Below are 22,217 nucleotides of genomic sequence, written 5' to 3'. Positions count from 1 at the left end.
ACATACTATCAGACACTTACAAATAATATACGAGTACACACATACAGAGAGACACACACACACACACACACACACACACACACACACAGCAACAGATACACACAGAGATGCAGAGACATGGGAGGTGTTTACTGTTCACCATGAAATAGCAGAAGGCTCGCTCGCTCACACACACACACACACACACACACACACACACACACACACACACACACACACACACACACACACACACACAGAGCATGTTATTACAACACTGTGTGGGCAGCGAGTTTGCGGCTCCTTTGCAGACACTGTGGAACACAAAGCTGACTCACGTCACGCCCCTGAACCAGTCGCACCCTGAACTACTCTAAATTGCACGGATTCCTGAACAAAGAGCACTCATGAAACGACACAAAGCCCACAAGCACTTCACCAATATTTACAACAAGCCCTCGCCAGCCAAGCCAGCGTCTTGCAACACTGCATACATTTACCAACATTGTTCACACAAACAACGCCAATGGCTTATTAATTAAGCTAGGATTGGATGAGAGGGGGGGCTGATATATCCAGACAGGCTGAGACAAGCTCACTGCGCTTCACCCCCAGCTGCCAATACAGACATTCACAGCTGGGTGCTATGGACATTAGCTCATGGTTATGGTGCAAGAAAGACTTGCGAATGGACTGCTGATAAGGTCTGTGGATGTTTGAGGAAGCTGTGAAGTGATGTGGTTCTCAACTTCCACAATTAGGCCTCGTCATGGAGCCATTTAGTGCTGAAGAACTGTGCTCTTGTGTGTGAAGAACTGGCTCACACAACGAAAAAAAAGAAAGCATGCTCACATAAACCCAATAAAAAGGGACGAGACAGATTAGATTAGAGCCAGAACAACATCAACAAATCTGACCGTTATGAGCTGTGTGTAAGGGTAACCAAGTAGGACTCAGAGAAGAACAGGTAAGCCTAGAGTTTCAGAGCAGCTGCAGCAAGTCTTTACTTATTTATTGGTACCCAAGGGCACCCTTGCAAAGCAGCCTGACTGTTATTCCTCATTTCATAAGTGGCTTTGGATAAAAGGTATCTGCTAAATGATGTAAATGTCCACTGGTTTGGTTTGGTCTGGTCTGGTCTGGTCTGGTCTGGGCTGGGCTGTTCTGCTGCTGGTGGTGGTGCAGCAGAGGATTCCTCTGGATTCCTGTAATTGCTTTGCACAGGAGGAGGCTTATGGGCAAGGTCACGACCTCTTCAACCGAGAAAATACACAAACAAGGGCTGTGCTTCGACTTGCAGCAAGGGAAGTTAACAGCACACACAGCTGAGTGTGTGTGTGTGTGTGTGTGTGTGTGTCTGTGTCTGTGTGCGTAAATGTTTGCGTGTGGTAAATGTTCCAGCAAAGTTTGTCAGTTTGTTCAACTTCCCAGAGGCGGGAGGGGGAAAGTGAGAGATATGACTGGAAGGGACGAGCAAAAGGCTATGACCGACATGCCTGACATGAGAGAGGGATGATGAATAGGAGGGATGATGGAGATAGAAACAGAAGAGAACTTTGAAAAGGGCCTCATGGGAAAGCTAGGAGCAAGAACATGTAAGAGCACGACTATGACTACATTAATGAGAGAAGCGAGGAAGAACACAGCAGAGCACAAGAGAACAGGGCACAAACAGGACACAAACAAACAGCACACAAACAAACAGGGAGCAACATGGGGAGAAAGAAAGACAGAGACAGACAGACAAAGATGGAGAAAGGCAAACAAAGCAGTGGAGAGGCAGGCAAACAGACGGACAAGCAGACGGACAGAGACCGGCAGAGAGGCGGAGAGGCAGAAAGCCCATGCTTCTGCTGCGGGGAGTGGCTGTGAGGCGGAGAGGCAGAAAGCCCATGCTTCTGCTGCAGGGAGTGGCTGTGCTTCCAGGGGAGAAGATCTGGGTTCTGACACCAGAGCCTGTTATGTGCTGCAGCCGCCCTGCTGATGAAAGGCCATCTAATCTGCCCACAGCCTGCCAGCTCTGAGCACACTGATCAGGAGACTAAACATGGCCCACGTCCTCCCACTGTTTGCTTCACACACACACACACACACACACACACACACACACACACACACACACTCCTCACTCTCCTCTAATGCCTTGGTTATACCTCTTTGTGGACGCACACGGCAGCTAAGGACACCACAGATACCTTGTTTATTTCTCCATCCAACACACACACACACACACACACACATAAACTTCATCCTCCTATACAAAGCGTGGACACACACACACACTCCCCCATATCCCCTTTCTGAACACACATTTAACAGAAACCCAGTAAAAAACATAAAGATTTAAACATGCTGGATCTTTGGGCCGCTCTCAAAGGGACCGGTGGAAAAAGGCCTCCCCCCACCCCCCCGCACCTGGCTGTATTGCGGGCTTACAGGCCTGCCGAGGACGCCGTGCTGACAGGTGCATGGGCTTCATCCAAACTCCTCATTAGACCAAGGAGCGGGATTTCAACTTCTTTGTTTTTAACAAGCGTTTTGTCCCTTTAAATTTGAAAAAGAGGGACGGAGGGAAGGCACACACCCGTTGTAGACAAATGAGCCCAGTGGATCACACACACGAACGTGCGCATATAAGCACACACACACAAACACATGCAGCCCATTTTTCTGCACTTCATTAAAAGCATGTCAGCCTGCTCTCTTTACAAGGAAAAGAATGGAACAGAAGTGGGGTTGAAGTACATGTGTGTGTGTGTGTGTGATGAGGGGATGGGGTGTCTTAACCCCTTGTGCTCAGATACATCTGGCTTCAGTTAGCAGTTATCCAAGCTGCCATTCCTCTCCCTTCTCCCAAAAGTGCTTGAACCGAGAGAGAGAGAGAGAGAGAGAGAGAGAGAGAGAGAGAGAGAGAGATGAAAAGAGAAGAGAGTGGATCTAAGAGATACAGAGTCCAAACCAAAGAAAGAAAATAGAGATAGCAGAAAGAATGACAGAGAAAGAGAAGGGTGGGGTGGGGGGTGGATTGGGGGCTCAGAAATGAGAAAGAGGGGAAAAGAGTTTGTGTTTCCTTTGTGCAACCCTGGACTAATTGCCCCGCAGAGAGCACCAGTCTGGGGCATTAGAGGCTGGTGTTTGTGCTGGCCCGTGACCCTGGGGGTCCCTAGGCCATCTGGGTGGTATTCAGGGGTCTGGCTGCGAGGCCTGGCCTGATCTCTGGCTCTGTGCCGGGGCCCGCTGGCTCTTGGGCCCTTGTGTGTACAGCAGAGAGAGAGGAGTGGTGCACTTCAGGAGGGGGTGCTGTTGATTTGGGATGAGGAGGTGTGGGTGTGGTAGTGCAGTGTCCAGACACTGACGTCACCCTGCAGCTTGTGGGAGATTTCTCCTCTCCTCCTCCTCTCTCTCCCCCTCCGTTCGTCCAAAAAGACACGTCTTTGTGGTCCCTTGCGACCATCCTTCCTCTTAACTGTGCGCTCGTAACGCACTCTGGTTTGATTTATCACTGGTTCGCCATGCACCACAGAGAGAGAGAGAGAGAGAGAGAGAGAGAGAGAGACAGACAGATAGAAAGAGAGAGACAGACAGACAGAAAGAGAGAGAAAGAAAGAAAAAAAAAGGCAAAGAGAGAGAAAGAGGGGGTTGGCAAGAGTTTTCGCAACGGTCCATGGACCAGGTAGATTTATAACAGACCAGAGCAAATTTAGGATTAACTCCTAAATGGGCCAGAATCTTCCCAAACATCGCCATATAAAAGGCTCCTCGTAAACACACTCGAGTTAATAATTCAGAGAAACTTTTAGCAGTTTAGTAACCCTGTGAAAAGAGGCTAGCACAGTTGGTGTCAACAGCTGCAGATGATTACATGTGTTTGTGAACCAAGTGTGTGTGTGTGTTTGTGTATGTGTGTGTATATGTCTGTGTGTAAAACTGTTATTTAAATGTCTCAGACTAAAAAATAACATTGAGCACACTCCCGCTCAACAACTGAGAATTATGGAATGTTGAGGCCATAATGAGCATGTAGGCTAGCTAACGTAGTAATGAGCATGTAGGCTAGCTGACGTAGTAATGAGCATGTAAGCTAGCTAATGTAGTAATGAGCATGTAGGCTAGCTAACGTAATAATGAGCATGTAGGCTAGCTAACGTAGTAATGAGCAAAGATTCTAGAACAGAGCATCTTTGGTAATGAGCATGTAGGCTAGCTAACGTTAAGCACAACAGCCAGAGAGGGAGCGACACTGGGGGAAAAACATCTCACCTCAGAGAACGGCATCACTCTGCACAGCCCAGCGCACTGTGCGCACTGTGTGGACTAACAGACACAAACCCAAATGTCTCTGCGTGTTATTTATTGTCGTGCTTCCCAAGTGCAGCAGCCGCAGCCAGTGGGCCAACATGTGGTCAGCCACAGCCGTTTGGGGAATGGAAAGGACAGTGAATGTCACAGTGACGGAGTGGAGCTGGGAAGAAACTTCTGGAGGCCGACAGAGGAACAATTTTTGTATTTCTTTTTTTTTAAATGAAGGACTTTTATTCTGTAGGAGACCTGTATGGGAGACTTCCCCACTGAGAAGCCAGTTGAGCCTGGAGCTACGCCCTCCGAATACGTTTTGAAACAAAACTTTCCAAACGGTTATTCTCCTAAACTTTCAACAACAAAAAAAGAGTGGAAAAACAAAAAACATACACACATTTCAACCCTGAGGAGAGAGATGACAAGTTAGTCGGCGTGAACAAATGGATTACTGTCAGAAGCTACACGGCTACACTTTGTCCTTGTGCGCTGGGTTCTGTTTTGAGAGGATGTGTTCACCTCTCCTCTCTCCTCTAGCCGGGCCCAGTAGCACAGGAGAATAATAGAGCTGTCAATCAAATCTCTTCATTAAGCTGCTACACATAAATACAACCAGGGAACGGTGACACAACCCGAGGGGAGAGGGAGAAGGGACGGAGGGAGGGAGAGAGAGAAGGAGAGAGGGAGAGGGAGTGAGAGAGAGAGGAGAGAGGAAGAGAGAAGGAGAGAGAGAGGAGAGGGAGAAAGAGAAGGAGAGAGGGAGAGGGAAAGAGAGAGAGGGAAAGGGAGAGGCAAAAGAAAGGAGAATAGAGAGAGAAAAGTGGTTCTGGTCAGTGAGTTGCACTGCTGCTGGACTGAGACAAAGGAGAGAGAGAGGGAGAGAGTTGAAAGAAAGAAAGAGAGAGAGAGAGAGAGCACACAAAACATAGAGCGGGCAGTGGAATAGCACAGAAGGAAGGACCGAGGAAAAAAGACTCCAGTGTCACAGAGCACACACACAGACACACACACACCAGGGCTCCAGACTAACTTTTTGCACTGGTTGCACTGGTGCGCCTAACGTTTTTTCTTAGGTGCACCAGCACAAAAGTTAGGTGCACCCAAATTTTCAACCACATCGCATTTAACACCGCAGCAGGTTCACTTTTTTTCCTTAATTACTGTCCTATATAGGTTGTCCTATGACTTATGATTTACAATTCTACAAGAAAAGTAACTTAATGAAGTGTTGGTGCTTTAAGTGCTTCACTGAGCTGAAATTTAAACTTAAAACATCTCAACATGAATTAAATAAAAATAACAGTGAGTAAATTAACAGTGCACGTCTTTTGAGGGCTTCAAACTGCACATCTCATGGCTCAATGTCTGACATACTATCCTTCATGATCTTTAGGCCTTGGCTAAACCAGCTCGCCATGCTAGCATCTTCCATAGAAATGTATTTGAGCACAATTTAAAGAGATGTTCCAAGTAGCCTGGGGGATTTTTATGTGATTTTGCAATGATGATTGCAATAATCATTTGACAGCCCCACAAGGCCTATTATTATAGGCTATTGCAATCACTTGCCATGCTCGATGTAAATGTGTCGATTCAATTCACCGTACACAATGACCACAGTTATACATGCAGGGAATATTCGGGCTTTAAATGTAGCAGCGATATTCGGTTTGTGCCAAATACCGGATTAAATTGATTGATGCCATCAGAATGGGTTTACACAACTCCTGCGCAAAACGAATATTGCTGAAAACCGGGTTACTCCCTGCATGTAACTGCGGTCAATGACGCACTCCTTTTCGGCGATATCTGTATCTCTGTCGGGAAGGCCTTGTATGCATTGTTTGCAATTTTAAGACGTCTTTTCATCTGCAAAGACTCCTATAAATTTGGCGCAAGTGGCATTCCTGTACGTTGGGTTTACGTTCCAACAATTTTTCTGGTGAATAATTATTTCGGACTGAACTTGGTGAAGGGAAGTTAGTTTCACTAGGCCTATCGTAGGCAACGATAAACTTGATCATCATCTCGGGCTCGTCTGATCGGTTTGCTGCTGCCAGCCGCCGAAAGGCAGTGGGGAGAGGGGACATTTATCTCGGCCTATGTGACCACACTGTAATGCAACTACATCCACTCTGTTTATCTGACCTACCTCTCTCTCTCTCTCTGCAGCACACGCATTTTCAAATTTACACACAGGCACTGGGCCACAGCCAATCAGAGGGGAGGTCCCGCCCTTCACTATCTGTGATTTGTTTAAACCACGATATTGGCCAAATCTGTTATTGAACCAAAGGTAGAGTTTCAATGCGGACACTTTTTCCTCTCTCGAATAGCTGGTCGCACCGGTGCGACCTCCGATTTTTTTTTAGTCGCACTTTTGAAAAATTAGGTCGCATATGCGACCAAAATGGTCGCACTCTGGAGCCCTGCACACACACAGACACACACACACACACACACACACACACACACAGAGCAGCCAATTCCACACTTCAAGGTAGACAAACACACAATCACCAATGCCATGCCTTGACAAGCAAAGTCCACCAGCAACACACTCCCCAGTCCCCACTCTACTAACTCTGGTCTTGTCTACAACTCTCTCTCACTCCGCACATATCTCTCTCTCTGGCTACATCAGATACTTTCCGTTCTCACACTTTTCCTCGGTCCACAACTCTCGCTCATTCCCACAGCCCGTGGCTCGTCTTGCCTTCTCCTGACCAGACCACATTCAGACCCCCTTGTCCACACCACAGAGCCGCCATCAAACATTGATTGCATCTATTGCACAAGTGGGTCTCCTTACAAAACACTGTAAGATGTGCTGCAATATTTATGCTCAGGAAACTCTGCTGACTCCTGTGCTCCTTGCCATCTTCAATAACACTCTGCTGATAGGGCCGCGGACAGACAAACTGCATACCCTGCCACACATGTGCGCACACACACACACACACACACACACACACACACACCAAAAACCATTGCCTTTGTCATACACTTTGCTGTCATCGTTGTTATTACCCCATTACAAAGATTTCAGTGCCAAAATATACAGGGTAGTTTGGTCGAACAAAACATATTCATTTTTCTTCGTCTCTCTAGTGGTCCTCTGTCCTTCTCTTTCTCAGACACACACAAACGCACGCGCACACACATAGAGCCTGTGTTCATTCTATTTCACCTCTCTCGTAGATACTGTACTAGGCGACTTTCTCACTGCACAGTGAAGCTCAGCTTTCCGTTTTGAGGTTGTGTGTTCTGGTTAACAGTGACGCTCAGCTTTCCGTTTTGAGGGCGTGTTCTGGTTAATAATGTTCAGCTTTCCGTTTTGAGGGCGTGTGTTCTGGTTAATAATGTTCAGCTTTCCGTTTTGAGGGCGTGTGTTCTGGTTAATAATGTTCAGCTTTCCGTTTTGAGGGCGTGTGTTCTGGTTAATCATGTTCAGCTTTCCGTTTTGAGGTTGTGTGTTCTGGTTAATCATGTTCAGCTTTCCGTTTTGAGGTTGTGTGTTCTGGTTAATCATGTCTGTCAAACTGCAGTCAGTCAGTGAGTTTGCCCTGGTTCACACCATTCCCCCTGCTGAAGGGGGGTGGCGTGCTGGAGAGAACCCAACACACACCCACAGTAGTCCACTGCAGGAGACAGCAACGTGGAGGGAGAAAAAAAGAGAGAAAGAGCGATGGGGAAAGAGAGGAAGCAGGAAGGAGGGATAGAGAAAGAAAAAGAGAAAGGAGAGACGGGGGAGAACACCCACCCAGAGGAGTCCGCTGCAGGAGACGGCGACGTGGAAGGAGAAAAGAGAGAGAAAGTGTTGGAGAGCAAAAAGGAGGGAGAGAAGGAGAGAGGGAGAGGGAGAGAGAGAGAGAGAGGAAGGGTTCCCATGGACGCAGCCTTATTACTGTACTTTGTAGATTCCTGACTGGTCTTATGGAGCCATGGGAATCCGTCAAAACAGTCATTTATCATCTGGGAGCAGAGCACCGGAGGGAGGGGCTGCACTGCCAGTGGACTGGATGTGTGTGGTACCACAATGGTGTGTGTGTGTGTGTACTGCGATGATGTGTATGTGTTGTTACCATGATGGCGTGTGTGTGTGTGTGTGTGTGTGTGTGTGTGTGTGTGTGTATCACACGATGATGTGTATGTGTTGGTACCATGATGGTGTGTGTGTGTGTGTGTGTGTGTGTGTATATGTGTGTGTATATGTGTGTGTGTGTGTGTGTGTGTGTGTGTGTGTGTGTGTGTGTGTGTGTGTGTGTGTGTGTGTGTACGCGCGCATTTGTGTGTGTGTGAGTGAAAGATGGAGCGATAGAGAGAGTGGCTGCAAAAGCAAAAGAAAGAAAGAGAGAGAGAGAGAGAGAGAGAGAGAGAGAGAGAGAGAGTGAGTGAGTGAGTGTGTGAGTGAGTGACATTAGAGTAGTGAATTTAGCACTAGTGTGGCAGAGCAGCATGCTAGTGTGTAAAGCTTTGACTGCACGCATGCTACCCCAGCACTCAGAAGTACCAGGCGCTGGCGTGTGTTTGATCACAAGAGGAGGCAAACGGAGACGATGGCACTTCTTTCACACACACACACACACAGAGAAGACTGCCACCCCAAAACATGCAGAAACACCGCACCACCACATCAGATAACATAGAAAAACAACATGGACACTGCCAGGCTGCTCTAGATGTTTCCTGTGCGTGTGTGAGAGAAATATTTAAAAAGAGAGAGAGAGAGAGAAAGAAAGAAAAAGGAGAGAAAGAAAAAAAGAACTGAATGGGAAGAACATATGTCTCCGGTTGGCGTTGTTGGACCTGCTGACTGCAGATGGTTAGCGGTGTTAACGGTGGACTTTGAACTGAGCGTGTGCGAGAAAGATTGTAGGCTCATTAACACAGTTCCTGCTCCTTGCATCTGGACAGCCACAATTTCACATAACCAGCACTGGAGAATCGGAATCATAATAAGCATGTCCACTATTCTTTGTTCTGGGGTTAAACGTTTCACATAACCAGCACTGGAGGGTCGGAATCATCTCTCTATCTCTCTCTGTAGTTTTCTGTCTGTATCTCTTTAGCACACACAGACAAACCCACACAAGAATTAATACTACTCAGCCTACTGATGTACTTTCTGATTGATCTTTTACTCAGGTCTATATGCTTTTTCTAAGTGTTTCACTTCCAGTCAGTCAGTTGGTCCATCTGTGACGCACAATAGAGGGGCTGCCATCTCCTTTGGCTCTGGGCTCTCTGCTGGGCCCATTGAGCAACAGTCCAAAGTGGAACCTCCAAAACAGCAGTGCACACATAGCAGCTGGTTGAGAGAAGGGGGAAATTCACTGATGTCGCGATTCACGCCTCAATTCTCAGAGCTGCCCTGTGTCAGGAGATTTGTTACTGATAGTCATTGGCACAACATAATAGCAGTTCGACAGTGGCAGATTGAAAGCCAAAAGGGTCATTTTGTGTCAAATCAGACAAGCTTGTTCTTGCACCATTTCAGATTTTGCGCAAACTTTTGTGAATGGGTCCCAAAACCAATGCCTGTAAATTGTTTTCAGATCTTAATTCTTCATATGTTCTTTCTGCCCTTGATATTCATTGTGTTTTATAGCCTGAAAAACACATTATCTGGGAAGCAATGTTTGGGCAGTAACATTTAGAAATATTAATCATAGTCAGCCCAAATGTTATCAGGCGGAAAACAAACATGTTCTCCATATGACTGAACCATTAAAAGTTTGTACGGCGTGGTATCAGTATCAAATGTCCTCTCTGCTCTGAGAACTGAGTGGTAAATGACATCAATGGATTTCCCCCATTCATAGTAATCTGTGCCACTACGATGGCATGCCACAGCCACTTTCACACGGCTCCCTGAAGTCACCCCGCCACCCACATCATATTCAATGCAGACACAGAGAGCAAAGACAAGGTTTTAAACACACACTCATTCCCTCCGAGCCATTCACCTTGTCTCTCACCGTGTGGATTGTGGGGAGGCTTTGGAGGGGTGGTGTGTGACACACACACACCCGTTAGCTTAGCGGGAGACAATTCTCCCAAGGACAATTAAAGTCATAAAGGCCCCCTACCACCTTCAATAACACACCTGTGATCTGCTCACACACACACACACACACACACACCAAACACCCCTCCCAAAAGCCGAAAGCTCAGCGCGCACAGCTGGAGCAAATTCTTCAGCAGATCCATTTCTGAGAAATAAACCCCCCTACGTTTTGCGGTGGTCATAAAAAAACTGCTTTGATCGCGGGACTAATGATGCTTAAACACCAGGATTGGAACAAGGGCTTTTCCCTGGAAACAGAGAAGAATGAAAAAGAGAGAGAGAGAGAGAGAGAGAGAGAGAGAGAGAGAGAGAGAGAGAGAGAGAGAGAGAGAGAGAGAGAGAGAGAGAGAGAGAGAGAGATAGATAGAGAGAGAGAGAGAGAGAGAGAGAGCGAGCGAGAGAGAGAGAGAGAGAGACTAATATAAACCCTTCCTCAATCTGAGGTATAATGAAAAATGAACCAACATTTATTGTAAATTGTATCATCATACACTAAACTAAAACACAAACACACACAAAGAGAAATCCAAACATGCACACTTGTAATGACATTAAACGTGTCCACTCTCGCCCCTCCAAATACTGCTCAGTGTTCCTTAAATGACAATGACCCCATTCTGAACAGATAAGGCCTAACTGGGCACTGTCCAGATGTGCCTGTTCCACACGGCTTCTCTCCTCAGGTTTTACCCACAATGCCCTCCAACGCCCTCGTCCTCTGGGGCTCAATCCTCCCCTGCGCTCGACTTTGGCTCCCGGCTCCAGTCCAGCAAGGGACAGCCGTGAATCAGCCACACGCCAGCGCAGTACAACGATAAGGGGTGTCTGGACAGGCTTCAGAGCCCGTGTTGGGGGGGGGGGGGGGGGGTCGGATAGGAAGGAAAAAAAAGAAGGCAGGTTCTCCCTCCAACCAACCCCCCCCACCCCCCAAACACACACACACACACACACACACACACACACTGATAATTGGGTTTGAGGGCCCCACAGGACTCACCAACCAGGCAGCCAGCCACTCTCACCCCACCCCACCCTTGGTCCTGACATAAATCTAACGTGAGCGCTCCTCATTACCATTCTCAAATCACCACATTCATTACCTCGCGCCTCAGCGCGGCCGATACGTTATGGCCCGTCTCGTTCATCCCACCCCCATCGCCCCCAGCCTCCCCCGGGGGGGTGGCAGTCCGCTCGTTGGCCTCGCTTTTATATCCTTAATGGGGGTTCTCAAAAAGTGATGACCTCTGCCGCGTTCGCCTGCGACAGACTTCACGATGTCACGAGCCAGCGAGACGTGGCGCCTCGCGAATAAAGTCGTCAGCCCTCGGCTGAAGGACTCCCGACAGCACCTTGGGTCGTGCGAGACGTGCGCCGCAGCTGAGGTGCACATGCGTAGGTGAAGGGGTATCCGGGTGGTACGGGTGGGGGTGCGTTCAGAGCGAGGAATTCCAGCTGCGTTCGTTTACCACGGAGTAAAAACGTGGCCGTGATTTGTGCTCTTGGCTCTGAGGTAGGTTGGTGGGCGGGTGGGTGGTTTGAAGGGGGTGGGGGGGATTCTGGCAGCCACTGAAGGTCAAGAGAGACGTCAGCAGCCAGCAGGCAGAGAGGACAGGCGAGGAGATTTAAATCTAGCGGCTGATAAAGAGCGAGGTGGGGGGGGGGGTTCTGAGGATGGCCAGGTGTAGCCTGTGCTCCCGCACTCGCTTGCCCTTATCGGAGTTATGGTGGGCGTCCACTAATCTCGCCAGGGACGTAAACCACGGCTGGTGTGAGGCGGGGGCACAGGTCAAGATAGAGGGAGAGAGGAAATGAGAGAACAGACCTGAGACCGACCCAAAGCAATCACACAGAGGGAAGGAACGATAGAAAGAAATTAAAATCTGATAAGTTCCTCCCAACTCGGCCTCAAATGATTCAGGGCCACAGTCTTAACTTGTGAGCGCTAATGTTGTCCATCAGTCTGGAAACATCGTTCTTCTTAGCACTTCTTACAACTACCGTATGTGAATCTCATTCTTAGAACGGCGATAAGGAATGAGCTGTTGTCCGTCTGTCTGATCAAAGGATTTTGTGGGCTGCTGTTCACAGACATTCACCAAAACCCATCCTGCATGTGAAAAATCTTGATTGATTTCAACAAGTAGTCTATAAAGCAGAACTTTCCAATGTCAGGGTTAATTGAAATAGCATTCAAAATTAAATGTATGTGCCTACTAGCCTACATTATAAAATATAGTTGGCAAGAGAGAAGAGAACTAGTGTGAGTTTGTGAGTATTCTTTTGAGGCCCCTTGGGCCTCTGTGGAAGCATGCAAGCTTGACTTACTAGACCGATTGCAGGCAGTGGATCAAAAGTTAAGCCGATTTTTCCAACAAATTGAGCCACGAAAAACTGAAGAAGCCTCCCCTGAGCCAGACCCAAAAGGCTTTCTTTCAAAGGGACAATGTGAAGGAGAAAGAGAGAGAGGCGAGAGGCAGTTTGATAAAAGCCCATATATTCTTGACTGACCAAACAGAGTCTTTCAAAAGTCTGGTCCAGGGCCAGGTGCAGCCATATGGTTGTAATGCAGTGGCTCTACAAGCTATGCCAGTTAAGCTAAATCACATTAGCTTTGCAAAATAACTGATTCGGCCGATGGAGCAACCAAAATTGGCTCGTCAGTCGAGGGAGAACCCAATACGATCCATTGCACCATTTAGACCTGACTAATAACAAGCGGTTCTTATTCCCAAGCTAATATGTCTGTCGCCAGCTTAACAGGGCACAGAGGCAAGCGTAGAATACCCAACAAGAAAGTTCACTTTTCAGTATATTCTGAGTCACAGCTTTCGATCCTCTTGCCTTGTCTCTCATGTTCGATGCGGCAACGCGTTCGTGTTAATTACCTCAGCCTCATCTTCATCTATAACAAACACAACAGAATAATTGCCATTTCGTCTTCCGTCAACAACAGTAACAACTTCTGATCAGCCCGCCAGACTGGTCTCAAGGGAGGCAACTAATTACAAATTGATTTCCACTCTGAGGAGAAAGGACAGAAGCATGTGAATGGTCCTTGGGAAGAAAATAGGGCCTATGTCTGTCAGAGATAAGCACACAGATAACCACCCCCTAAGAGGATGACTCCACCCTTTAATTAACTGTGAGACTTGGACAGACCAAGTGATGGAACCAGTACAAAGCATTCAAAGGGTGGACATACACAGGAAATAGAAATCAAGATAAGAAAAATAAAATAAAAAACAAGGTGCCCACTACCTTATAAAGTCACTCTCAACCTGACAGGACCTCTAACTCGTTCGTTTCACCCAAATAGCCCAGGCAATTTAGCAGAGTCCACTGAAGGACATGTTTAGCCGTAGGACCCTCACAGATCTTCAGCAGAAAAGCCCCCCACACACACACACACACACACACATACCACCCTCTTGGTGGCCATTTTCCAAAATGTCTCCCACTCCAAGCGTCTGTGGTGGACTGAGCCCCCCCCCTGTCAGAGTGCTCGGAGGTGCCAGAGAGTTATGGGTCTCCCTCCTACTTCAGTGTCTTTCCCTGAGGCTATCATTTCCATCAATTACCACCCTGCTGGAGCCCACGCTCCAATCAAACCACGTTAGGCAGAGGGCTCCATTCATCACCCAAGCCCTGAGCAGGTCGGCAGGCCATTATGGAGTCTTGAGTTGTATATGGAATTCACTCCCTCAGCGTCCCACAAACCAAATTCCAAACCGAGGGTTTTTTTTTCCAGAAATTGCATTCCGTTTGCAACATTTTGGAAGAAAAATAGACGCTGATGGCCAGAGTCTTGAAGCTTTGTTTTCTCAGATAATGCGTAAGGGACGCACAGTGTGCCACAAGGCAAGGTTTTGTTCGGCCGAAGAAAAACCTTCACTCTCATTTACACACCATTGAGTTTTGCATCTCTAATTACTAAATGAAACATTTCAGGAGAAACGCTTGTGGACCATGTGTGAGTATGTAACCATGAAACAGGAAGTCATGAAAGATGGAGCGAGTTGAGTTGCGGAAATGATCACGTTGTAAACACGCTCATTCCTCTCATGCCAGCCGTTGGAAGGGGCCTCTGATGTAAACAGAGACTAGAAAGGCATGCTGACAGGATATGTTTAATTTATTTCAACACCCACCCACTGTGCTAACTATATGCAAACGGAGGAAGCTCAATAATTCATAGGGGTCGCAGCACAAACGGAAGAGATAATGAAAGGAAATAGGAGAAATGTAGGAACACGACAGCATATCTTAAATCTCAACCGCTCGTGACATCACTAGATCCCGCACTTGTCTTTCCCTAGACGGAGGTTCTTCTACCAAATCGGGGGTTCAAAGTCCTTGGCAGCAGGAAAGCACTGTATGTACAGAACTGTGTGGTGCTGCATCATCTGTTTCAACAAACCCACATGCACACACTGTCCAAACAGTGTTGTCCAAGAGAGATCTATAAACCACAGGGACAGCTGTTTCGGGAAGGTTAAAATGTAATGGTGTCTGTTCTCAGTGGAAACCAATATTCAAATTTAAAGCACAAATATTCAAAAATGGCTGCCTTTTCAGTTAACCAAAAGGAACATTGACAGTGTTACAAATAAACCAAGGCACCATCATAAGGCATTTTTGACAAACGGTTAGGCTACACTAAAAAGAAAACATTCTATCTTACACTAATGTGCAAAACAATACAACAATAGAATACCTTTAGAGAACGCTCTGCACCAGAGAGGACAAAGCCCATTTAAAACATGCAACAGACAAAGAGCAGGAAGAGAGGAAGACAGGCGAGGAGGAGGGAGAAGGGGCATTCCACCATGATTGTGTTTCGGCGAGAGTTTCAACACCTGATCTTCATTCAGAGGGAACATTAAAAGACTCCTGTTACACCCCTGCTGAGCCGAAAGGGGAAAAAAGCCATTGGGCTCCACCACGCTGGGTCTCATATCATCTCTGTTGCTGCCCGGACCACTTTTTAGCAAAGCTAGAGTTAAGAACCACCTCCTGTTAAAGAAAAAGACCTCCATTCCCAACCTGGAGCTGCTTTAAGCAAGAACATTGGTTCTCTATTACGGTTCTCTCTGAAGTACGAAAACAGCCCACTGATCCACGCGATATCGTGAAGCAGGCCCTTCAGGACCGCTCCCAGTCCTATCGACGTCTCCTCAGAGGTAATGAGAGTGGACAGGCCAAAGGAAGCATGGAGGCCAGATAAGGCTGCCGTAGCGGCGAACACACAAGCCTGGAGAGCTCCACCGGCATTCCCGTCGTAGTGGCTCAAACTCGGCCGGCTCTAATATCAAACAGCTTGACCGAGTAAGCGTGCTGACTAAAGGTTTTTGGGTTTTTTTTGCCATTTGTTGTGTCCTACCGCAACTCCTCTAACAGTTAACTGTGGTGGGGCATCAAAGACGTACTAAAAACAGGAACTCATCAAATTCACATTTTACTTTCATATTCTCAAGTTACACTCTTCATTGACTTAGAGCACCAATGCATTTCCTTCAAGAGATTATTCAGGGTCCTAAAATGTCCTCCATGGCCAAATGCGTTGAAGAGTCATCACAAGATGCAAATCTCAAGGCTCATCACAAGATTCTGCAGAGTAGGCCCAACAAGGAATGCTGACCTTTGTGACACCACTGACTCGATCCTAATCCCTTCTCTTCATTGGTCAGGAGGGCTTCACTAGTTCTTCCGGATAAACAGAAACTGACGGTCTGTCAGTAATGCCAGAGGAACTCACACATGACCCACGCATAGCATACATGCAGAATTAGGTCTCTGTCAGCAGTCATTAACCAGACTTACTATAACTGGAAATGAGGCAGTAACACTTGATATGAGGAACAGCAATGGACTCCTACACTGCTGTGACGTCCATTGCGTCAGCCAGTGTCCGAGATCGAACAAACATGTCCACACCCTCTTATGGTCTATAAACTAAGTTCCTTGTAAATGAACCTGCCTTACAAGTATCTACTGCAAACAGATGCACTTACAGGGCATTCCCTCATAGCTATTTATTTCAGCTCATATAACCTTACATAACACACACGGAAGCAAAGGCGCGCACGCACACATGCACACATACACACACCACACACACACACCAATAGTTAAACATCAATTCCAGAAAACCCATAACATTTCAGACAGTACAACATGCTCACACAAGACCACACACACATTCCTGAGAAACACCATTCACTAGACACCTACCCTGATCAGAGCTAGTGAGTGGAGCAAGCGAGGAGCGGAGCGGATGGAATTTTGTTGGCGCACGGAGCGCTTTTTAATTTAGAGGGCGCTCTGTTCTGCTCCAATTTCGCTCCAATATCGCCCTCACCACGAGTCTGAGGCATGCCCAAATCCACCCAGAATTCATGTCTTCCTAATAAAACCAAGACCGTTAAATTTCAAAGATATTGGCCATAGTAAGTTCGTTGGGGATGGCGTTGCTAAATATTTTAGAAAGGAAACTGAGTCATAGCCTAGGGCCTACAAGCGTACTATTCCTACAAAACAACTAGATACTAACAATGTAGAGCAAGAACAACCATGTGGTGACACTGTTCCAGTGAGTAAAGATTCATTTTTGAATTTAAGAGTGTGCTACGGAGAGCAAAGAAAAACGTGAGCTTCATATCAAGGCTGAAGTAAAACTTGGATGCTAAACCTGTATTTATTTTGTATTATATTTCCAAAACGTACTTGGCTACACATACACACAATTTTACGTTCCTCTTACTGTCACACTTACTAACACTCACTTCCAGAAATTGTTTACATCAGAAACACCTAACGCATAAAGTACGTACACACACCCACACTACTGTAACTCCGTACTCACATGTCCAAGGTTGACAAAGCCGTGCTTCTCGGCGATGCGGTTGGCCTCTGGCGCCCCACCGCTGATGTGGACTGCCCAGGTGTTGGTGTAGATCTTCTCAGCCAAGCCTGGACTCAACGACACGGTCAGGGCGAGCAGCACAGTCCCCAGCAGCAGACGAGCAGACCGGAGATCCATCAGAGGGCCTGAGTGGTGGAGGGGGGAGGGGGGGGGTTGGTGAGGTCTTTGGCAGCCGACGTGGCGTGACCCAAGTCCCGGAGCACAGGCGCTTCTGTGGTGGGCCTGCGCTAGCCTTGGTACTTGCACGGCAGGGGCGTCAGCTAGCCAGGAGATGCAGAGGTAGAGAGAGATGAATGGATGGATGGAGGGAGCCTCGGAATCAGTCCAGCAAAGAGATCACCTGGCCACAGGGGAGATGAGAGCGTAAGCAACGTGGCTCAAGGGGGGGGAAAACATGACACATACCCAAGTAAATGGACACCATGCTTTGACGATTCAAGCTACAAAATACGGTCTGCGAAACAGAAGGGATTGAATTAATGCTGACACCACAAAAGCTGAGCTAGGTATTCCAATTCCCTGGGTAACAGACAAACTGCCCTGCACACTACCGGAATGTCACTGAACTTAAACAATTGACTTGTTTATTGTCAGTGAGCGCAGTGTATAGCTTATTGATCGTATGTCAAGTGTTATTGCTTCATTTATGAGTAAAATAGATGTCTATTATCCTACAGCCTTTTCAACCAAGAATATCATACAGCATTTTCAACCTAGAATATCATACATTTCCATTCCTCTTAGGAAATTTCAACTGACAACTACATTTCAACATGGCAGGGTATGAAAAATAATGCACAGTAGACGTGTTTGTTTATTGAGCAACACAGAATTGGGCATGATGTAACTCCAATGCTGTGGACAAGAACAACTCATGGTGTTGTGTTCCAAAAACGCTACTTAGGAAAAAGGAGAAAACCCAGACTAAGGCAACATGACATGAGCCAATAAATGGGGTTGACATGTCAGGGTATGAGCGCAAAAACTTTCAATATACTGTATGTTCTTAAAAAATCTTCACTGATTGTGGTCAAGATGTTAATTCCAATTACACAAATCTGTAAACTCAGAAATGAAGATACAGATATCAAAACAAGGACATTTAGAGGAAATGATGGACCAACACCTAGAGAGAGGGTGGGGGGGGGGGTCAGCAAAACAAGAGAGACAGAGTGACAGACTTCTAAAATGGATGAACAGTTTGTGCTCCCCTGAGGCGAGGGACTAACAAGAAACCCATGTCAGTTAAAATATTTCTTTCCAAGAAATGGCAAAACGACTCAGCAGCACCCTTGCTTGACTTCCTTAACCATGTGGGGCTGCAAGATTATCAGTCTCCATCTTTCTTTCTTTCTTTCTGCCGGTCTGTCTGTCTTTTCCTCCTCTGCCTCTCTCTCTCTCATTCATTATTTGAATTACGTCCTTTTAGGCAAGTCCCTCCACTCGGCGGCCATATGGCAACACTTTTAGGGCACTCATCGGGCATCCATCTCGGCAGAAATGCGCGTGCGCAAGGCTTCACGACACCAATCTACTGCAATCTTGCTCCAGCGGCGAGATCACAACACATGATTGGCACGATGTCTTCTCAACACACCACATTATTGGCTCAATGTATTCACAACACAGCACATGATTGGCTCAATGTATTCACATGTTGACGTTTGGCAGAGGAAGGGGTGGGATATGTGTAGACAACGGCCATATTGGCGTTACAAACTAACCCCATGCATTTCTATGGAGGATTTTTTGAGTGCTGTTTCTCCTTATTAGAAAGTCTCTGGTTACGTATTGAGAAGTCATAACAGGCTACATCTGGCTGTGACTGCTAGACACCAACTGTCTGTAAAAGCCCACCTGTTGAATTTTGAAAAACAGCCTTCTATTCCTTTGGTAAGTTGCTTTTAACTAAAGACTAAATGAACATGGAACCAGAATACTTCAATTTTAAGTGAAATCCTATTCCTTCATCCTCTCCCTGTTCTGCCTAGTCTATCATCAGCAGTATTCAAAAATATGACATCCTGGAAGCCCATGCATAATTTAGAAATTCTATGAGCTTCTGATTGAGTGAATGAGGTAGGGGTGTGCAGAAATGTATCTAATTTCATCAGTCATTTTTAGAATTTGTCCTTTTCAATATCAATCTATTAGCCTACATTTCTGGATCAAACTTTTAGGCTACTGGGCATTTCAGCAAAGATTTCAAGGTTCATTTTGATGGCTTAACATATGGAAAGCTGCCATATAGGCTAATATTTCATATAGGCTAGTATTTCATAACTAATTCCTATCTTTATTGAATAGATTTGAAATTGAATAAATTATAATGGTTCGCTTGCTAATTGGAATCAAATCAAACTGAGGCATCTGTGCCGAAACCCAGCCCTAAAGTGAGGATCGATGAGAAACTTCAGAAGGTTCATATCCACCAAATCTTGCCAGTTTATCACTAAAACTTAAGGGGTCATTCAACGTCAATTCAACCAGGGCCCACGCACTTAGGTCTCAAAAAATTCTGAAAAAAATTACCTATAGGTACACCTGGTAATTTTTTCAGAATTTTTTGAGACCTAAGTGCATGGGCCCTGGTTGAATTGACGTGGAATGACCCTAAGGGTATTGTCACACATCACAAACAAAATGTAGGCTACATTCTGGATACTGTGTTACATCTTTTATTTGCAAATACTGCAAGGCTTGAATAGCATTTTTTTTCTCTCAAAAGTTTAGAACTAATTTTCATAAAAGGGAGTAAAATGATCAAAATGTGTTGGATTGCTGCACTTAGGCAAAGCAGTTGATGCCTTTGTTAGTTTATACTGAGAACAGGAATGGCAGCACAACCCATGGCACATTTCGGTAAGAGCTCTCTGACTGCTAAGTGTTGAATGCAAAACACCTTCTCTGCCTCCAGTACTTTTGTCTCATCCAGTTGTTCAACCTCAAAATTTTTTGGATTTCTAGAAGTGGAGCAACAAAAAAAACAACCTGTTGTACTTGTTCAGCTACAATGTCTTCCTTTTACATACCAAAGCAACTGAAAAGGAAAAGCATGGGCTAATATCAACATATGTTCACTTCTCAGAATGCCTAATGGTGCCCCATTAAGGAAGTGGTGACCACGGAACAAGTGAAGTCTTTACTGACATATTCTTACATCCTTTATCAATTCTTTCTTTTCTGAGTTACTTTGTCTGCTTTGCTACTTTCCTCTGTTCGGACAGGATCTGCTGAACATTTGCCTGTGGCAATGTGCAAGGCACCACACAGGAAATTTGAGGGCAGCAAACATGCAAAACACCTGTATTTTACCCTTTAAAGAGCATCTGTAAAATGTCTCATGGAAGTTTCATATGAATTCAAAATGGACAGTAAGGCCTAATGCCTAACATATGCATTTTAAGGTTCAACACACCAAAAGCATTTAATGATTCTGCAAGCAGACAAATTAAACCAAATTAAACCGAAACTGACACATTGTTTCTTCTAGTCGAAAACTGCTGTGCAAAACCACACCTGAGTCTTTCTACGTGGGAGATGTTATCACTGTTAAAAGCCCACAGAAACTGATGGCAGATAAGATGCCAAACTCCTCTTCCAGGAAACACAGAACAGCCACAGTCAACCATGAAATGCAAAAACAGCCCACTGAAACACATGCATCAAGTGAATGGGAGATGAAAAGTTGAACAACAAGGAGGAAATGGGAGACAACAATGTGGGAGGCAGGGTGGCTGAGGAGACGGCCGAGGAGACCGACGATGGGGAACTCTGTCTAGCATCAGGCAGGCAGAGTAGCCCCAGACCATCATCATCCATTCAGGTCAAAACAGACAGACATTTCCCTTTCAAATAGAGCTGCTGCTTCCCATTTACACAAAGCCTCCATTTCTCTCCTCAAACGTATGAGAATGACAGGGATAGCTAATTTTGCATGGGGTGAGAATGATGTCTGGACTTCTTATAGACTTATATAGACATCTCTTAAAACATACTGAGTGAGTGAGTGAGTGAGTGAGTGAGAGAGAGGCTGCTCCAAAATCATGGCCAAATAAATCATTTGAAGGATTGTCATCAAAACAAAACAAGGACTCTGTACTGTAAATAGACCCCACTTGCATATTACGTGCAATATCGAACTAGTTGCTATACCCAGTAAAAAAAACATATAGCCTATATATATTTTTTTTTTTTAAATTACAGCTTATCTTATTTTGGCCACGTTATCTTAACGTTTTCTTATCAAGTAATTCACGCAATCTACAGTGAGTTCTGCGGTCTCTAAATACTGCGATAAAAGTGAGAACAAATAGTTCATCATAGACTATGCCATATGTTGTAAAGCAGAGCTAATTTACCCTTGCCCATCAGTAAAAGACACATCAACTGACCTTAGCTGCGTTTACATACAACAAACAAATAACACCAGCATCAACTAAGTAACAGACGAGCAGATCTGTGAAGGGGAGCAGTAGCCTACTCACGTCAAAGTTCCAGGTCAGTGTTTGTTGTAGATGAACTATCGTCCAGTGGTGGAAGAAAGAAGGAGCGCACCTTGCCTAACAGGCTTTTTAACTCCGCACCCCTCACTTCAAAAGCACGCCTTCCCTCGCAGCCCCACGTCACGGGGCGTAAAAAAAACTATTCAAGCAACATTGCATTTGGATTCGCATCTTGGTCTGGAAGTAGCTTAACATTTTACATATATTATGAAACTATATCTTAAATGTCATGACCATTATATTATTTGAGCACCACTGACTCTTCTGACTCACTAACTTACTGGCTCAAATCGATTCCATTTCTACTTACCCTCTTAATGCAAATAATCAAACCAAATAAATACAAGCTCCAAACCACCGCTCAGATTTATCAGTTCCACAAGACCATATTTTCAACGAAGGAGAACATAGGACTTGTGTGTAGCCGTAAATGTGGCCGTAGCCA

At 45.9% G+C, this 22,217-nt stretch overlaps 1 protein-coding gene across 1 annotated transcript in view; it reads right to left on the bottom strand.

Moving 5' to 3' along the window:
• Window positions 1-21,885, bottom strand: part of furina (furin (paired basic amino acid cleaving enzyme) a) — a 117,832-nt gene extending 95,947 nt beyond the window's left edge. The window contains exons 1-2 of the mRNA XM_042062564.1: window positions 21,755-21,885; window positions 17,208-17,607 (exon numbers count right to left, since the gene is read on the bottom strand). Coding sequence (XP_041918498.1) covers window positions 17,208-17,384 — 177 coding nt within the window. The 5' untranslated portion in view covers window positions 17,385-17,607; window positions 21,755-21,885. The remainder of the gene's footprint in view (window positions 1-17,207; window positions 17,608-21,754) is intronic.
• Window positions 21,886-22,217: the final 332 nt, after the last annotated feature.

The sequence above is a fragment of the Alosa sapidissima genome, chromosome 14 (assembly GCF_018492685.1).
Source record: "Alosa sapidissima isolate fAloSap1 chromosome 14, fAloSap1.pri, whole genome shotgun sequence".
NCBI classification, from domain to species: domain Eukaryota; kingdom Metazoa; phylum Chordata; class Actinopteri; order Clupeiformes; family Clupeidae; genus Alosa; species Alosa sapidissima.
The sequence above is the reverse complement of the archived record's forward strand: the minus strand, read 5'-3'. Positions and strand labels throughout refer to the sequence as shown.